Below are 18836 nucleotides of genomic sequence, written 5' to 3'. Positions count from 1 at the left end.
ACGGTTATGGGGAATACGGGAAGGGGAGGGAATGTGTGTGTGTGTGTGTGTGTGTGTGTGTGTGAGAGAGAGAGACAGAGACAGAGACAGAGAGAGGGGGGGGTGGGGGGACAGGATCTGGGGAGCCAGGAGGTGAGTTTATCGCCGCCGGATTCTCACCTCTCACCTGGTCTTGTTGCCATCGTATTTTCTGTTCATTCGGTAAAATATCTGGTTCGTGGTAAAGCCCAGAATGATGTATTGGATGAATTCATCCACAGTAATGCTAGTGAAGGGTAAAGAGCGACTTTAGATTGTCTTCTCGTTCGAGATTTTGTTTTCTTGGCACTTGTGTGGCAGGAATATTTCTTACACCTTAGAAACCCAAGCCTAAAATGTGTTCGGCTTGTGCTGCAACTGGAAATTCGCTGTTTTAGCTATCAAGTAGACAGTGGCAATAAATAACAAGTGCGTCCTGTCAATTGGCAAGTGGTTATATTAACGATGGGTAAACAAATATCGTCCAGTAGCAAACATTATTAAATGCAACATTATTCACAAATTTCAACCGTCAGGCTCAGAAACTTTCGTAACAAAGCACTCACAATGTTCAGGGCAAGATGCATTCCTGTTTCTCACCTTGAATGCACCGTTCGAGATGTCCACTGTTACGGCAGTGCCCTGGCACCCTTTTGCTGACAGTGTAATATTGACCCAACAAGATTCAATACTTTTTTCGCAATCAGACACATCTTTGACCTCGAAGACCTCAATGGGCGGAATGAGGACCTCGTTTTCAAAATACGTCGCTGAGAAGTTACTGACTGGGACGCCCAATTTGGTCTCGATGTTAAACAAAGTGTTTTCTGCTGAGTTTGGCTGCAGGAATGCCTGCGCAATTGCCATATCGAATGAAGTCGAAGAAAATTGGCCTAGCCGGACTGCTTCCCCCCTCGTTGCGTTGAATAGTATGGGAACCCCCCTGAATGTGCTGTGAACGTTACTCTTTAAGGTATCCAGGGCGACAGAGAGGAGGTAATGGAAACATTTGAAATGGAAGTTCTCATGATAGGTGGAATCGTTTGAGCCGAACTGCCTAATTGCTTCGTTGAACTCGCGGTACAGTGTAGATTCCTGCGTGTAAGCGTGAATTGCCATCAGGTGCTCCCTTCGTAATCCTTCTGGAATGGCCACATGGCGCCTCAAACCTTTCCTGGCATCATCCCATACTTTAAGGAAATCTTTTCTGTCAGCCCATTCATCCCGGATGTAATCAATGGCCGCCTGATCAGCCGCCGGGGTTTGAGTGAATATGTAAGCGGCAGAATTTTTGGCCATATCCAACTTGACATATTTCCTGCCAGGCTTGTTAGATGGAATCCTCTGATCTGTGAATCAAATCGGGTTAATCCGTTAATAAGTGGTCAGTTGATCACATGTGTTAAGTCTTACAGATTCCACTACTCGCCGGCTTCCACATTTTCCAGTGTACCGATGTCAAGCAGACACGCCAAACTTTATACTTGCTAAATGCTAGATGCGGAAGGAACGCATTTTCTGAGATCTATTTCGGGAGGTGATGAGCTCCTGAAAATATCTCATGTGCATGCAGTCTCTGCCTTGTTCTACAAAAGAGCAGGGTCTGTTTCACAAGGTAGATGGGACTTCAAAATTTACCTCCTGCAGATGAGTCATTGGCCTGCGTGATGGGGTTGCAGTACAGCCTTCCTTGATACAGATGGTTCATGTCAGGTCAAGAACTAAACACGTGAGATTGAAACTTACAACATCCATTACGCTGGCAAAGGGAGATTATCCCAACTCGTGTTAACGTCTGTTGCGACTAAAGCTTCGATTTGCACTTTCACCGTCAAAACATTTGTGTTGGGGGTCCCCTTACTGTAAACGTAAAGGCTAGTGCATGAAAAGCTTGGCGACTTGAATATTATTGAACCTTTGTCACCGTGAAACATCCTTTCTTTCTACCATGTACAATGATCACCACAAAATCACATGCCTTTCACTTCAAGCACGCATACGCCGAGTCATCAAATGGACTCTCACAAAAATGTATTTCGCTCATTTTTTTTTTAAACGGATCAATGTGTGTGAAGTACAATTTCTGACATCAGGCTCGACCAACACATTCATAATTTTACCCAGGCTCTCGCCTGTTCTGAATTCATTTCATTAGGAAAAAAAGTTTCCCTCTGTCCCTCTAACGTGTAAACCATTCATCAACAATTGCAAAACAAATGAAGCAGCACTAACAATCTGCACATATAAATGAATAACACGAGGTAAATCAATGCGGTGATAAAAGAATACCTCTATCATTTGGAAACAGCAGCCGTAGCAGAACAAAAGAGCATAAATTGTTTACCCTTTCTCCCGATGAACTCCGGAAACTAACATGATAGCCATATTACTTTTTCTTAAAAAGTGAACAATTGCCAAATAATTTTGCAAGAAGATGAAAGATGTTTGATAAAAATCATAAAACGTGTGGAATGTAAAGCTATCATCGGGAAATTGATCTATTCTTGTTGATGTAATAAATTAATATGAAGCCAGAGCGTCACACAACTACTCATCGAACCATAATGTAGGCAAGTACAGAATGAGCTTATTTGTCTTTTGGGTCTATGTTGGAAGCTCTGAAGGAACATGTTACAGAGTGCCAGAGCCGTCGCTCTGTGCATTTTTGTTCTAATCAAATATTGACCCAATTCCCTTTTGAATATACGTATTGGCCCGACTCCACCATTCTCCCAGGCAATGAGTTCCAAACCCCAATCATTAGTCCTCAAAAAATATTTTCCACATGAGTGGCATATGGAGGCTTTAAGTAGCCAGTCGATTGAAGTGCAGGGCAGGCGTACCCTGCAAAAATGAATGATAAAAAAAGGCAGGATTCGGGAGCCCAGGATGACAAGGGGAATTGAAAACTTAATCCAAGGGAAAAATGAAGCATCTGTTCGCTTTAGGCATCTGGAAGCTGATGAGAAGTATAGGGAAAGTAGGAAAGAATTTGAACGTGGAATTATAAGGACTAAATTAAGGCATGCAAAGTCTTGAACAAACAGATTCAAGGGGATTCCCAAGGCTTTATATGCATAGATTAGCAGCATCACGGTAGCAGTAGAAGGAGTGTGCCCACTCAAGTACAATGGAAGATGTTATGCGTGGAGTCACAGGAAGTGGGTGAGATCCTTTCGGTGTCCACCAAGGAGAAGGAAGTGACGGGTTTTGAGGCCAAGCATAAATGCCTGAAAGTTCTAGATAATGTCAATATATCGATGGAGAAGTGTTGAGTATCCTAAATTGCATCAAGTTAGATAAGTACCCAAAGCCAGATGGGTTCCATCCAGGTTGCTGCGGGAGGCAAAGGGAGAAATAGTTAGGGCACTAAAAGATATTTTCATGTCCTCTTCATCCAGGAGAGATTCCATAAGACTGAAGAAGACTGGAGCCAATGCAATTCCCTTGTTTAAGAAAGGAAGTAGGGATAATCCAAGAAGTCATAGGGCGGTGAGCCTGTTCTCAGTGGTGGGAAAGTTTTGGAGAAGATACATAGGGATAGGATACATGCACATTTGGAAGGAAATTGACTAGTTACTAAGAGGCAGCATGGTTTTGGACGGGGAAGGCTCACCATTTTGACTGAGATTTATGAAGAGTCATAGAGCCATAGAAGTTTACAGCATGGAAATAGGCCCTTCGGCACAACTTTCCCATACTACCCCCTTTTAACGCCTAAGCTGGTCCCGATTGCCCGTGTTTGGCCTATATCCGTCCATAACCATCTTAGCCATGTAACTGCCTAAACACTTTTTGAAAGACAAAATTGCACCCGCCTCTTTTACTTCGAACTGACAAAGATGATGAGGGAAGTACTATGGATGTAGTTTATATGGAATTTAGTAAGGCGTTTCATAACGTACAACATGGCAGTCTGGTACAAAAACGAAAATCGCATAGGATTTGTTGTGAGCTGATTAGGTGATATAGAACTGGTTTGGTATTTGAAGACAGAGTATAGTTGCGAAAAGGCTCTTTTTCATTGTGGGGATCTGCAGCTAGCGCTGTTCAGGAGATATTAGTGCTGGGACTTCTGTTCTTGGTAGTGTGTATAAATGATCTGGAGGAAATGTAGGTGGTCTGATTAGTAGTTTGCGGATGAAGTTATAATTTCTGGGGTTGCTAATAGTGTCGTGGAATTCCACAGGCTACAAAAGGATGTAGAGACGGTTGTGAAGGGTAATCTATATAAGCCCTTGGGAAGGCCCAGTTTGATTACAATTATTCAGAGTTTTTTTTTTATGATAGGTCATGACATACATTTGTTTTTATAATTACTTGATGAAGCGACAAGGAATGTTGATGCAGCACGGTTTCATTAAAGGGAAGTCGTGTCTGACAAATTTACTGGAGTTCTATGAGGATGTGTCTAGGGCGGTGGATAGAGGAGAGCCGGTGAATGTGGTCTTTCTAGATTTTCAGAAGGCGTTTGACAAAGTACCTCACAAGAGGTTATTGCAGAAGGTCGAGGGACATGGAGTTGGGGGTAGGGTGTTAGCGTGGATAGAGGATTGGTTGTCAAATAGGAGGCAGAGAGTGGGGGTCAACGGGTGCTATTCGGATTGGCGGATGGTGACTAGTGGAGTGCCCCAGGGGTCGGTGCTGGGGCCTCAGCTTTTTACCATTTATATAGATGATCTGGAGGAGGGAACCGAGTGTAGGGTGTCGAAATTTGCTGATGACACCAAGATTGGTGGAACGGCAAATTGTGCGGAGGGTGTGGAGAGTCTGCAGAAGGATCTAGATAGGCTGGGCGAATGGGCCAGGAAATGGCAAATGGAATTTAATGTTGGCAAGTGTGAGGTGGTCCACTTTGGTAGGAAGAATGGTAGGAAGGACTATTACTTACGGGGCGAAAAACTGCAGCAGGCGACGGTGCAGAGGGACCTCGGGGTCCTTGTGCATGAGTCGCAAAAACCCAGCTAGCAGGTGCAGCAGGTGGTCAGGAAGGCGAATAGGATGCTGGCCTTCATAGCGAGGGGGATTGAATATAAAAGTAGGGAGGTCTTGCTGCAGCTGTATAAGGCATTGGTGAGGCCGCAGCTGGAGTACTATGTGCAGTTTTGGGCGCCGCACCTGCGCAAAGATATTTTGGCCTTGGAGGGAGTGCAGAGGAGGTTTACTAGGCTGATACCGGAGTTGAGGGGGTTGAGCTATGAGGAGAGGCTGAATAAACTACGCTTGTACTCGTTAGAGTTTAGAAGAATGAGGGGAGATCTCATTGAGACGTATAAGATGATGAATGGGATGGATAGGATAGAGGTGGAGAGACTCTTCCCGCTCAAAAAAGACAGTAGGACTAGGGGGCACAGCCTCAAGATAAAAGGGGGGCGGTTTAGAACGGAGTTGCGGAGGAACTTCTTCACTCAAAGGGTGGTGAATCTCTGGAATTCTCTGCCCGTTGAAGTGGTGGAGGCTGCCTCGCTAAATATTTTTAAGACGCGGGTTGATGGGTTTTTGATAAGAGAGGGGATTAAGGGTTATGGGGAGAGGGCGGGAAAGTGGAACTGAGCAGCGACAGATCAGCCATGATCTTATTGAATGGCGGGGCAGGCTCGAAGGGCTAGATGGCCTACTCCTGCTCCTATTTCTTATGTCCTTATGTTCTTATGAACGGAGGGCAGTCAACGTAGTTTATATGGACTTCAGTGAGGCCTTTGGTAAAGTTCCACATAGTAGGCTACCCTGGAAGGTTTGACCAGACGGGATCTAGCGAGAGGTCGCACATTGGGCATGTAATTGTAGGGAACAGAGAAATTGGTGGAAGGATGCTTGTTGGAATGGACATCTGTGACTCGTGATATGCCTCAGGGGTCAGTGCTGATCCCATAATACCGTTTGTTATCGATATCAACGATTTGGATGAGGATGTGCAGGGCATTATCATTAACTTAGCAGATGACACTAAAATCGGCGGTATTGTTGACAGTGAGGAAGGTTGCCAATAATTGCCACATGATTTATAACAGCTGGGAAGTGGGCCAAGAATAGCAAATGGAGTTCAATTCAGAAAAGGGTGAGGTGTTGCATTTGGAAAGTCAAATCAGGGGAGGACTTTCACGGTGAATAGCAGGATCTTAGGAAATATAATGGAATGGAGGGACTTCGGCGTTCAGGCGCACTGTTCTCTAAAGCTGGAGTCACAGGTAGTTGGGGCAGTGAAGAAGGCCTTCATCAGTCAGGGTATTAATTATTGAAGTTGGGAAATTGTGTTGCAGTTGTACTGGACGCAGGTGAGGCCACATCTGAAGTATTGTGTTGGTCGCCTTGCTATAGGAAAGATGTTATTAACACAGAGAGAGTGCAGAAGACATTTACAAGGAAGCTGCCAGGATTCCAGGGGCACAATTGGAGGGAGAGATTGGACGGTTAGGACTATTTTCTTTGGAGCCTAAGGGACTGAGGGGAGATTTGATCGTGGTGTGTAAGATCAAGAGAGGCATGCACAGGATGAATGCAATCAATCATTGGTCCAGCGTTGGGGAATGGAGAATGAGAGGGCAGAGGTTTAAGTAAAGGAGTAAGGAAATAATTAATGGGAACATGAGCAGCAACGTTTTGAAGCAGAGGTGCATGTGCATGGTATGAGTTGCTGGGGGAAGTTTTTGAGGCAGGTGCATAGGTAATATTTAAGTGATATTTGGACAGAATCATGGATAAGAAAATTTTAGAGGGATATGGGTCAAAAGCAGGAAAGTGGGGTCAGCCTCGATGTTTTTTTTGGTATGTATGTACCAATATGGGTCGAAAGGACTGTCTCCGTGCCATACATTCTGTGTTTATTTGATTGTATGACCTTACGATACAGATAGGTTGCAAACTGGAGATCAGAAGTGGCAGATGGATTTTTATCCGGACAAATGCGAGGCAATGCATTTAAGTGTGAATAATACAGTCAATGGCAGAACCCTGAGGGCTTTAACATGGAGTGACTTGGGCATTGCAAGATCACAATTCCCTAAAAGTTGCAACACAGGTGGTCAGGTTGATTGAGAAGGCACGTGGGCTGCTTGTCTTCATTAGCCAGGGCATTGAGTACAAGAATTGGGGAATCAAGGTACATCTATAGAAAACCTTGCTTAGGCCGCATTTGGAATACTGTGCGCAGTTCTGGTCACCACAATGCCAGAAGGACAGGAAGCAAAGGAAAGGAGTGCAAAGAAAGTTCACCATGATTTTGCCTGGTCTCGAGGATATTGACTTCGTGGAAAGGTTGAATAGATAAGGATTGTTTTCACTGCAAAGATGGAGGCTGAGGGGGAACCTGATAGAGGTCTACAAAAGTATGAGAGACATAGGCAGGATGAGTACTCGGATGTTTTTTTTTCTCTCTCTCGGTTGGAGGTGCCAATTGCAAGAGAGTGCACGGTTTAGGTGAGAGAGCCAATGCTTCAGGGGGATGTGCTCGGAAGTTACGCAGAGAGTGTTGGGTGCCTTGAACGCGCTGCCAGAGGAGGTGATAAGAGATAAGATAAGAAATAGGAGCAGGAGTAGGCCATCTAGCCCTTCGAGCCTGCCCCGCCATTCAACAAGATCATGGCTGATCTGAAGTGGATCAGTTCCACTTTCCCGCTTTCTCTCAATAACCCTTAGGTTTCTGATAGACAAGGGAATTATCTACTCGTGACTTAAATATATTCAGCTAGGTATCCTCCACCACTTCAGAGAATTCCAGAGACTCACCACCCTTTGAGTGAAGAAGTTCTTCCTCAACTCTGATCTAAACTGCCACCACCCCCCCCCCCCCTTATTTTGAGGCTGTGCCCTCTAGTTCTGCTATCTTTTCTAAGCGGGAAGAATCTCTCTACCTCTACCCTATCCATCCCCTTCATTATCTGAAATGTCTCTATAAGATTCCCCCTCAGCCTTCTAAACTCCAACGATTTCAGGCCTAGTCTATTCTGGTAGAAGCAAGTAAGGAGGGGAGAGAATAATACAGACAGAGTAAGGGCAGAACGTTTTATTTTTGTTGCCTAATGAGGCCATCACAATCGATACAGGCTTGGTGTGCCGAAAGGCCTGTTCCTGTGCTATATTTTTCTTTGTTCTATATCTGCAAAGCTTAATTTCTTAATTGCATTTGATTTTCGATCCTTTGCCAATGGGATTTGACTCTGCTTATTCCTCTGTCAAGACCGGGCATGATTTTATTGGAATATTGAATATCTGCTCAGGCTTTTCTTCTCTAATCATAACTGCCTTATCATCGTTAATCCACCTCCAATTGAGACTGAACCAGTCAATATACATTTGTTATTTTTGTAATCTGTGCTCTCATTCATAAAAGCCAGTAGACAGTGCCCTTCATCTACCACATCGTCAAAGTCTCCAGCTTAATTTCTGCCCAGATTTCTAAGCCCCTACACCTTTCTGAGAATGTTACCGCTTACTTTATACAGACTCTCTGCATTCTTCTTATAAACATTCACACGCCTTTTCACGAAAAATTCAGCTGTCATTTGGCAGTGATATCACAACCTGCCAATGAACTCCTGGAATGTTGTACTACCCGCATCACAGTTCACAATATTTGCAACTTTCGTATCATTTGCCAATTTTGAAAACATGGTCTTTAGGTCAAGTTCTAAGGTGTTTCAATTAATCAGGAGAAACAGGGCTACTAAACACGACTGAAAACCTGCCTGGAGCAAGGAGAAAATATTTTTTTCTCACTGCTGCTCATAATTAGCTAATTTCATATCCTTGTTGTCGCCCTTTCTATTATTCCATGAGCTCCAACTTTGCCGACACCAGCATTTTATTTAATTCCGATCGGCCATGTCAACTACAATTCTCCCAAAAGAATTCACAGTTTCCTTTAGAGAAATAAAACGAAAGCTAGCTGATTAAACTTGATTTTCTCGCAACAAAGCCGTGCTGGTTCTCCTTAGCCAATCTTCAACTTTCCAAGACACAGTTACTTTTGCCCAGAATTATCATTTTAAAAGCACCACCGCCACTGACGTCTAGTCTACCAACCTGTGGTTAGTGAAATTATTTTTGATTTTTTTAATATAATTTTTCAAGGAAATTGTCACTTTTTTCAATTGTTCCATCCTCTGACAATGGCTGTGAGTTTAAAGAAGCATGCAATGTTGCAAATAATGCATCGGAAGTTTCCCATCCATCTTCCCTCAGTACTCTGGCACGCCCTGATATCGAGTCCTGATGTCTTAACAACGTTCCAAAGAGACAACCTATGCAATACTTATTTAAAAAAAAATCAAGTGCCTTAGCCAAATTCTCTTTCACCGTGATCTGAATAGCATAACCTACCTTGGTAAAGGCAGGAGCAAGTTGGTCACCTTAACAATGCACGCTGACCTCATGAGTAAGTCTATTATGTGTCCACAACGTGTTCCATTATTTCAATCAGTAGTTTGTATAAATAGTTACAAAATGATGGAAGTGTTCTTTGTCTAATATCCTTTTGTGTCACCTGGCAGCCTCTGTCACTTTGCTCCTTCTTATTTATATTAGCAGTTGTATCTGAATCTTTTCTACTCATTCTGGTTCTCAACTTTATTTTCCAACTCTTACTGGTTTTATCTTCACGGCTTCTGTTTCAGCAACATTTCTATTTCTCTTCCCATTTAGGGAGAATCTGTTTTTTTTTGCCATAACCTTCACTTCTTTATTGTACGTAGACAAATCTCCTTCAAACGCATTCAGTCTTGGCAGATTTGCCTGGTTGTCATAGATTCAGCTTGGTCAGATCACATCCTGACCACTGTAGTTGGTTTCCAGCACGTATTTAAGTGCATGTTTCTTGTTCATTCTCATTTTACGTAGCAAACTTAAAACTTAGCATTAAATGAACAAACATCCTCCCTAGATCACAAGAAACACAATGGTTCAAGCAGACTGCTCACCACCTCCATCCCAAATGAGGGATGGCCAATCCCGGCTAGTCTAGCCAGCCACATCCTCACCCAACAACGTATGAAGAAAAGCCCCTTACAATCCCTCCGACTGACAATTGATCCATTTGACCCAACTCCTTCCCACAATTCACATATAGGAAAGTCAAATCTTTGGCTGGACCGCAACACCGCTGCAGTATGTTCTCCTGAATGTCTGCACTAATGTTAGGCTGTCTAACATACAGCTCACCATTTCATGAATAACATTGGCCGAACGTTTAGATGCATGTGAAAGTCGGGATTCACTGTGAAAATGTGATACATTCACAGGATTATTTGAAAGTATCAAGTATGTTACCAGCGATTTTTTACAGGGTAAAGGTTTCAAAGCAATAGAAACATAAATCAGCAATGTGGACCTCGTGGCCTTTATCATTTTAATTAAATGGCCGAAAAGGCTCGAGGAGATGAACTGCATAAAGAGCTTTCTATTTTGATGGAATTCATGTCCTCGACTCCCCCGTGCAATCTCACCCCTGCTCAATATCCAACTCTGATTAATACTTATCATTTTTTCTATCGATTGGATGCATAACCCTCTTCCAAACATATTCACTCTTATGGATCAATCCAAGAAATAATCAACCTCTACCTGAACGTATTGTGGGAGTTGGAAAGTTGAATATACATCACTGACCGCTTTTGCAACAGATCCAATGACCCTCAAACTTCCCTGAAGTAATGGGATTGGCAATTGTCTCTTTAGTTTACATGTGAACACCACAAACAAAAGTTCACTCGCGAGACCAGAAATTCCCAGCTTAGTCAATGACCTTGAAATCGCCCATTGATTTTTGCAAACCGCCGCACGGCCATCAGGATGGGCCGGAGAGTTTCCCCTAATGTTGTTTTTTGTCCCAAATTTTGCAGCAGATGAAAATCGATAATCGCCCACATTAATGACCGTATTGCTATGGTCATCAAATAGAATGAAAACACTCACTGTCCAAGCAGAGTAAGAGAAGTAAGATGTAAAGTGGCAGCTGCATTGCTCCAGCGATTCGCGTTTCTTGAAATCGCCAGGATTCCTTCTAGTTTCAGTTCTGTGCTTATTTCTGCGCCGAGGGATTCATCTACCGTTGGAGAAAAAAATTTCCAGTAACCAATAGAGCTCAGTGGCACAGAAAACATATAAAAAAGACAATTGAAAGTTATGTTGCAGTGAGATAGAATGTTACAGCCAGAGAGCATCTCAGCAGTTCATTTGCATAATTGAACATGTTTTCATTGTTTGTAACATCAATCTTCCAGACCCTTCCCTTCACCACGTACTCCTGAACTATGTATGTTCCCAATTTTATTTCAGCCGTAGAAATGTAGAATTGAACGGACTTCCATCAAACTGTCCAGCCTTGATAATGACAAACACATCTGGTACTGCAGTTGAATTGAATTGAATAAATTTCTGGAACCAAAATCTAATGATGACCATGAAACCATTGTCGATTGTCGTAAAAACCCAACTCGTTCCGCAATGTCATTTTTGGAAGGAAATCTGCCACCCGTATGTGTCTGGCCTGGCCTACATGTGACTTCTGACCCACAGCAAAATGGTTAATTCTTAAATGATCTATGAAACTGTCAACTTTTGAAAGGTAAAATTCTGCACGTGGCAACAATGTTCACATGCCACGAAATAATCTTGTCATGGATTTTTTTCCTGAATTTTCAAGAAATCAGGCTCTCAGTATTAATAATACTATCACTATGAAATATCCTATAATGTTTCTCTCTACTAGCAAGAGCACACCTTGTTGTCCTGTTTTTCTGCAGATATTGAAGTTGTTCATTACTGGCAACATTCCAATAAACCCATTTTCAACATCTTGCCTGTCTTGCGAGCATTCCAAATGCCCGCATTCAGACAAAACGAATTACCTCAAAGTCAGCTTCACACCTAATAAACATTCTCAGATCGTTTGATATTGTCTACTTACACCTCAATTAATAAGGCCAACGATCAGATTTCCCTTTCTAGCTTCGTTTTCAACATGTCGTGGCACCTTAAAAGACATTAGACCGAAAGAACATAAGACATAGGAGCAGAATTAGGCCACTTGGCCTATCGATTCTGTTCTGCCATTCAATCATAGCTGTTATTTTTCTCATCCCCATTCTCCTGCCTTTCCCCATAAACTCTCATTCCGTTATTAATCCAGAATCTATCTATCTCTGTCTTAAAGCCACTGAATGACTTGGCCTCCCTAGCTCTGTGCAGCAAGGAGTTCCACAGATTCAACACTCTCCAGCGGAAGAAATTTCCCCTCATCCCTTTTTTAATGGATCGTCCTTTTAGCCTGAGCTTGCGCCCTCTGGTGCTATATTTTCCTCCTGGTGGAAACATCCTCTCCACGTCCACTCTATCCGGGCCTTGCAGTATCCTGTAAATTTCAATAAGATACCCCAACCCCCACCCCCCCACCTCCATCCTTCGAAACTCCTACGAGTGCAGACCCAGAGTGTTCAACCGTTCCTCATACAGCAAGATTTGCATTCCAGAGATAATTCTTCTGAATCTTCTCTGGATATTTTCCAAGGCCAGCACATGCTTCCTGCTTTACAGGGCCCAAAACTGTTCGCAATACACCAAATGGGGTCAGGCCAGTGTTTTATACAGCCTCAGAAATATGTTCCTGCTCTTGTATTCTAGCCCTCTCAACATGAATGCTAACATTGCATTTCCCTTCCTAACTGCCAAATAAACCTTCACATACAAGCAAACATTATTCTGTTCCCAGCATGCACTGCTGCTTCACAGAGCAAGGCTCAATGTTCCATTCCCGGATGCGGCCACTGTCTGTGTGGCGTCTGTAAGTTCTCCATTTATCTGCGTGTGTTTCCTCTGGGTCCCTCGATTTCCAAAAGGCTTGCTGGTGAGATGCATTAGCCATGCTATATTATTCCTCTGTGTACCCTAACAGATCCGGAAGTGTGGCACCTCGAAGATTTTCAAAGTAACTTAAGTGCAGTGTTAGTGTAAACCTACTTGTGGCTAATAAGTAAAGATACTTAAGTTTTTTTTCTAGACTCTATGTAAATTTGCATGATTTAAGTCAGGTCATGTCTACTGGTTCTTCCCAACAAAGACAATCTTCTTCGCCTGTGTGGGCCCTAATTTTCACTTGTGTATTTGTTCAAACCAAATCCTAAGTAGATCTAACCTTTTTTTTATTCCTGACTTTAATAATGCTGCTCAATGACTGATACTCCAGAGTCTAAACCTCAACATTCAAGGAAGGAGTCCATGTTCTTCTTATATTCTAACTCGTGTATAATCTTGGCATAAATTTAATTGCTCTGCAAATAATTTTTTTTTGAATGATTTTTGCCCATCATTGATTCCAAATGCAGGAAAACCATTGAATGAGGTTTCGGAAAGTGGTCCACTTTAAATATACAGACAACAAGGAGTCCATGACACGAGAGGCTACTGAGACGTTCAGGGGATTTATTTTTAAAGGGGGCGAATAGAAACTAATGAGATCTTCTTCGAATATAAAGAATTCAAAATATAAATATTTTGCCACACCATCCATGAATACAAAGGTTTTGGTGGGAATGGCAGCTGAGTAGATAAAGACCATAATAGCACAAGCTATCATCGATAGACATGAGGAATGTTGTGTTATTATTTTGCTGCGACATGTAAAAGAGACTGGGAAGCGATTGTTATCCACTTGAATTGTCAGATTAGTAATGTGGTGAGAGTACTTGAAAAGAAAAGCTAAATTGAATTAATAAATGAAACTAAAGTAGAAACACGGTCATGGACGGGGCCTGCTAATATTTATTGTAAGTCTATTCATGAGACATCAGGAGAAGTTGTGCAATCAGTAAGCAAAGCTTTAAACAGCAAATCAAAAACGAGTTCCTCCTTCTAGAAAGAGAAGATGTGAATGCAGGGAATGTGTTTTAGATATGTTCTGAATTATGATTGGGCCACATTAATCTGTCACATGCTGTTAAGGTCGCCATGTTACAAAATGGGTCTATGTGCATTTAAGAAGGTACAGATAGTATGTATAAAGAGGATTTACAAAATGCGCACTGATACCTTTTGAGAAAACGCTGACAGGTTGATCCTAATCATTTTGGGAGGGACATTGCGACGGAAACCTATTGAGGTCTTCTCTCTTTTTGACATATAAACTCAATGCAGAGATAATGCACCCTGTTGCAGGAAAGAACGCATCGAAACAATAACTACATCAATTTGTCATCAGTGTTGATTGGGAAATTCATAACTTTTTTTTTCAGAAGCATTGTGTTCATTGAGAAGAAGATGGTAATGTCGAACTCTATAGGAGGGTGCCTGATGAGAAATCACGTGTGTGCATTTCCAAGGGAAGAAGACGAGAAAATTAAGGATATGGTAATATATGACAATAATGGTGTTTTAGTTTTGGAAATCTACGAGGAGGCGCGAGGGGAACATAAGTTCCGAGATGCTTCTTTCCTGCATGTCCTGTGTAAACAGAGAGACAGACAGAGAGAGAGAGGGAAAGAGAGAGAGAGAGAAAGAGAGAGACAGAGATGCTTTACTGAGGCGGCAGTCCACTGATAATGCGGCAATGTAAGATAGATCGCTTAAAAAGGTCGATCAGCCTCTATTATCTGATGGTATTCAAAGGGCACCGTCAATATCGTGAAAACCAGTAGCCGATCTATTACAGTTAAATCTGGTTATCACTCATTCTTCAGCCAACATGACCTAAAGCAATCCATATTTTGGTCATGACTTATACTGTGTTCCGCAAGTTCCCAAACACAACGTTAGAGCATGGATTTTCAAGAGAAAAAGAAATGCAATGCTTCTCGAAAGTATTCTTTGTCAGCAGACCCCTTTTCAACGTGTTTAGTTTGTGGTCTTTTGCTCTATAAATTCAACCTGTAACTTCCGTTTCAACTGCAGCTGCAGCCACAGATAGTAAAAGATCCGTGGCTCATATTAAATTTCAGAAATGACAAGACTGAAACATGCTGAGCAGAAAAAGTAACCTCTGTTTGCAGTTGTTTTCTTAGAATGATCTCTTGTTGTTTTGCTCTTTTACTTATAAGCTAATAAAAATTATTTGTGGCAGCGCCTACCATCTTTCGCTGTCACATTGATGACTGCTGTGGATACTGCTGTCAGAGTTGACAGATGTCTTTATCTTTAGAACACTAATGTTCCCTATGTGCTTTGCTCAATATTTTTTCTATATGAGAAACGTTGCAGCGCTCGATTGTGGTTACATGCGGTCAGTCTGCGAGGCTCAGAATCACAGGAAACTGGCGGCACTTCCTGAACCAAAATGCGTCAATGAGGAATAAACTTACCGGATGTCTGTTCACTGCGGTCAGCTTTGCAAAGAGCTCTGTTATTTTCTTTGCTCTGCTTTAGAAAACACAAAGTAATTACTGTACTCCGTTAAACAAGAGACTGTAAGAATACATTAAACTATATTTTAAATTGTCACGCAACGTAATCAGAGCTCAGTCTGAACCAAATGATGAAGTGGATTTTTTTTTTGCGCTAACATCCTTTGGAATCTGTGTTACAATACCGCTATCGCTCTCCCTCTCTCTCTCCTTCTCTCCCCCTCTCTCGCTTTCTCTCTCACACACACATATGCAGACACTTGATTGTATGCACCATATTAGAGGACATTGAGAGCAGAGCCACACCTGTTTCTTCCGAAATCAAATTGATTCGACTTCAGCTTTCGATTTTTTCCTTTCATTTAGTGGAAACTGATTAGACTTTCATCACCCCGATCCGTCGACTTCTCTCGTTCTTTCTGTTTTTAGAATTTCTGCCCGGATATTACTTCATATAGTTATTTTTATTGTCTCAGTCTCTAATATATTTATGGGGCGGCACAGTGCCACAGTGGCAAGCACTGCTGCCTCACAGCGCCAGGGGCCTAAGTTCAATTTCTGGCTTGGGTCACTGTCTGTCTGCAATTTGCACGTACTCGCCGTGTCCGCGTGCGTTTCCCCCGGGTGTTCCGGTTTCCTCTCACAGTCCAAAGATGTGCAGGTTTGGTCCATTGGCCATGCTCAATAGACCAGAGTGTCAGGGGAATAGCACGGCAAATATATGGGGTTACGGGAATAGGGCCTGGGCGGGATTGTGCTCCTTGCAGACTCGATGGGCCGAAGGGTCTCATTCTGCACTGTAGGGTCTTATGATTCTCTAGTTTCGCTTATCCTTTCTGTGGTGTTAGCCCTCGGCTTCATCCCCGCACATAGTCTCCTGGCACCCCACTTCCCTGGTTCCTTTAAATTGATTTAACTGTTTCTAATTTCCCAATAAACCCGCTAATGTGTCAAAACTGCAATGATTTCCGGCAGGGATGAGAACTCATTGCGTTCTACGCCATTTAGTTGGTGGCCGACTAGAAACTGTCTAGGCCTCAGTGTTAACCTTGCCATTCCCGAACCAGTTGATGGTAAAGTCACAAACAGAATAGTCTTGTAGATACAGATTTTTATTTTTCTGTTTCTGACAATTCTGCAGATTAGAATCATCCTGGCCGAACTTCCAAAATACTTTTCTAAGAATGCGCAGGTCATTCGTAAGTGAATGATGACCTGAATTCTGGGGAGCTGGCATTCAAAGAAAACGGCTTAGTTGGTTAATGCGCTAAGATAAACGAGAGTGTAAGACAATTATTTCGGACATGTCATATAATAATATAATTTAATGAGAAGAGAATTGGTTACAAAAGTAATGAGGTCATGTTTCAGATTTTTTGGACATTGGTGAAATCATACTGGGTTATTATGCACAGTTTTGATCTCCTTATTTGAGGAAATATGTAAACACGTTAGAGGCGGTTCAGAAAATGTTAACTGCACTAAGACGGTGGGTTGGGTGGGGGTTTGGGGCGGACGGAGGGATTTTTTTATCAGGAACGGTTCATGAGGTTAATTTCGTGTCCAAGGGAGATTAGAAGTGTAAGAGAGACTTGATAGAAAATGTCCAAGATCCTCAGGGTGCAAGCGAGGAAGATGATTATTCATGTTGGAAAGTCTGGAAGAAGCGTCACTCTTTAGAAGTAAGAGGCCGCTTACATCAGACAGATTTGGTTTTCTTTCATAGGGTGGTGAGTCTCTGGGACTCTCACTCACCAAAGGTAGTGCAGGTCGCACCTTTGTGTATATTGCAAAGACCAAGCTACATTTCTGCTTTGCAAGGGGTTGGGGCAGGAATGGGGAAATTGGAGTTACGTTCAGATCAGCCATTACCTTCTTGAACGACGGAGCAGGTTTGAGGGGACAAGTGACCTATCATGCTCCGAATTCCCATGTTGGTATGCAAACATGTATTGTCATGTTATATTGCTTAGGAACTAGAACTCTGTCTTTTTTCCCTAAAATAGCACACACACACACACATCTAGAAATAATTCAGCGCGTCAAACCATTCAGTTACTTGATGGCTGATTTTCATTTGAATGTTACCAGATTTCCTATCTGCATGTTGACACCTCGGTCTGGCAATAGCTTATTTATCTCCCTTTGGAAATGTTCAACATCCGGGAGCCTCCGCATCCAGATGCAGAGGGGGCTCTGAATTACAGCCTCATTTCTTCTAAAAGATACGAGGTATCAGACTGGGTGAATTCGTTGGAAGTTTAACATTTTAACTGTTTTGTACTCCAACACCACTATAAACAATTCATTTGCACGTAAACCATCTCTCATTTGACGGGTTTATACACGAATACCCATTATAGAGCATAGAACGTAGAAAAACTACAGCCCTTCGGCCCACAATTTGCGTCGATCATATCCCTACCTACCAGGCTTACCTATAATCCTCAATCCTATTAAATCTCATGTACTCATCCAGAAGTCTCTTAAAAGCCCCAATCGAATTTGCCTCCACCACCACCGACGGCAGCCGATTCCGCTCACTCACCACCCTCCGAATGAAAAACTTACCCCTGGCATCTCCTCTGTACCTACTCCCCAGCACCTTAAACCTGATTCCTCTCGTAGCAATAATTTCAGCCCGAGGAAAAAGTCTCTGAGAATCCAACCGACCTATACCTCTCAACATCTTATACACCTCTATCAGGTCACCTCTCATCCTTCGTCTCTCCAAGGAGAAACGACCAAGCTCCCTCAAGCAATCCTCATAAGGCATGCCACCCAATCTAGGCAACATCCTTGTAAATCTCCCCTGCTCCCTTTCAATAGCTTCCACGTCCCTCCTGTAATGAGGCGACCAGAACTGAGCACAGCTCAGTTATATCAAACTTTACCCTGTGCTTTCAATTCCATTTCCCGTATTCATTCATTATATCAATTGATTGTGCCTAAATCCGCACGAAGTCTAACGTATTCCTTGTTCAGTGCGGCATCCAAATCTGTCTGCACTATTCACGATAGTGTTTGCATCGAGCTGTAATAGATGCCACATCGTTCTCGATGATAAAAATCATGGAAAATACAGCAGATTTTCTTGAAAATTAACGAGAATTAAGACAAGTATGAGCATATGGGTGCCACTTAGCACAAGTCCTTAGATAGTTTGGGGTCAGACCTCTGCCAAACGCAAGGGGTTTGAATCCCACTTTGAGGCCTTCCTCCAAAGACTAACAATTACAAAGGTTAGCACCTTTGCCCTACTTATTTTCGGGTTCAGGTCAAACATGAGTAACTTTGCTTATAATAAGGTTAAAACCTGCGTGATGGGAATTTGATTATTTTTGTCCTGAATGTTATTAAACTGGAGGAATAATTGAAATTGGCAGCCTGCTGAATGTGAAATAAACTTAGATTAAGCAAAATTGATCACAGGCTTCGGGCTAACGATGAAGTGAGCTGCGTACCATGGCCACTGTTATTGCTCAAGTCAGG

The 18836-nt window shown here is 42.6% G+C and overlaps 1 protein-coding gene across 1 annotated transcript; it reads right to left on the bottom strand.

Moving 5' to 3' along the window:
• Positions 1–543: 543 nt before the first annotated feature.
• LOC145351370 (ecto-ADP-ribosyltransferase 5-like) lies at positions 544–17522 on the bottom strand. Its single transcript, XM_080200982.1, has 3 exons — positions 17433–17522; positions 15303–15360; positions 544–1367 (listed from the first exon to the last, which is right to left on the bottom strand). The coding sequence occupies exons 1-3, from the start codon at positions 17520–17522 to the stop codon at positions 544–546; spliced, it is 972 nt and encodes a 323-aa protein (XP_080057108.1).
• Between the last annotated feature and the right edge of the window lie 1314 nt (positions 17523–18836).

Source organism: Carcharhinus amblyrhynchos, chromosome 13, assembly GCF_965287045.1.
Source record: "Carcharhinus amblyrhynchos chromosome 13, sCarAmb.v2.hapA, whole genome shotgun sequence".
NCBI classification, from domain to species: Eukaryota; Metazoa; Chordata; class Chondrichthyes; order Carcharhiniformes; family Carcharhinidae; genus Carcharhinus; species Carcharhinus amblyrhynchos.
Note: the sequence above shows the minus strand (reverse complement) of the source record. Positions and strands in the feature narration are given on the sequence as shown.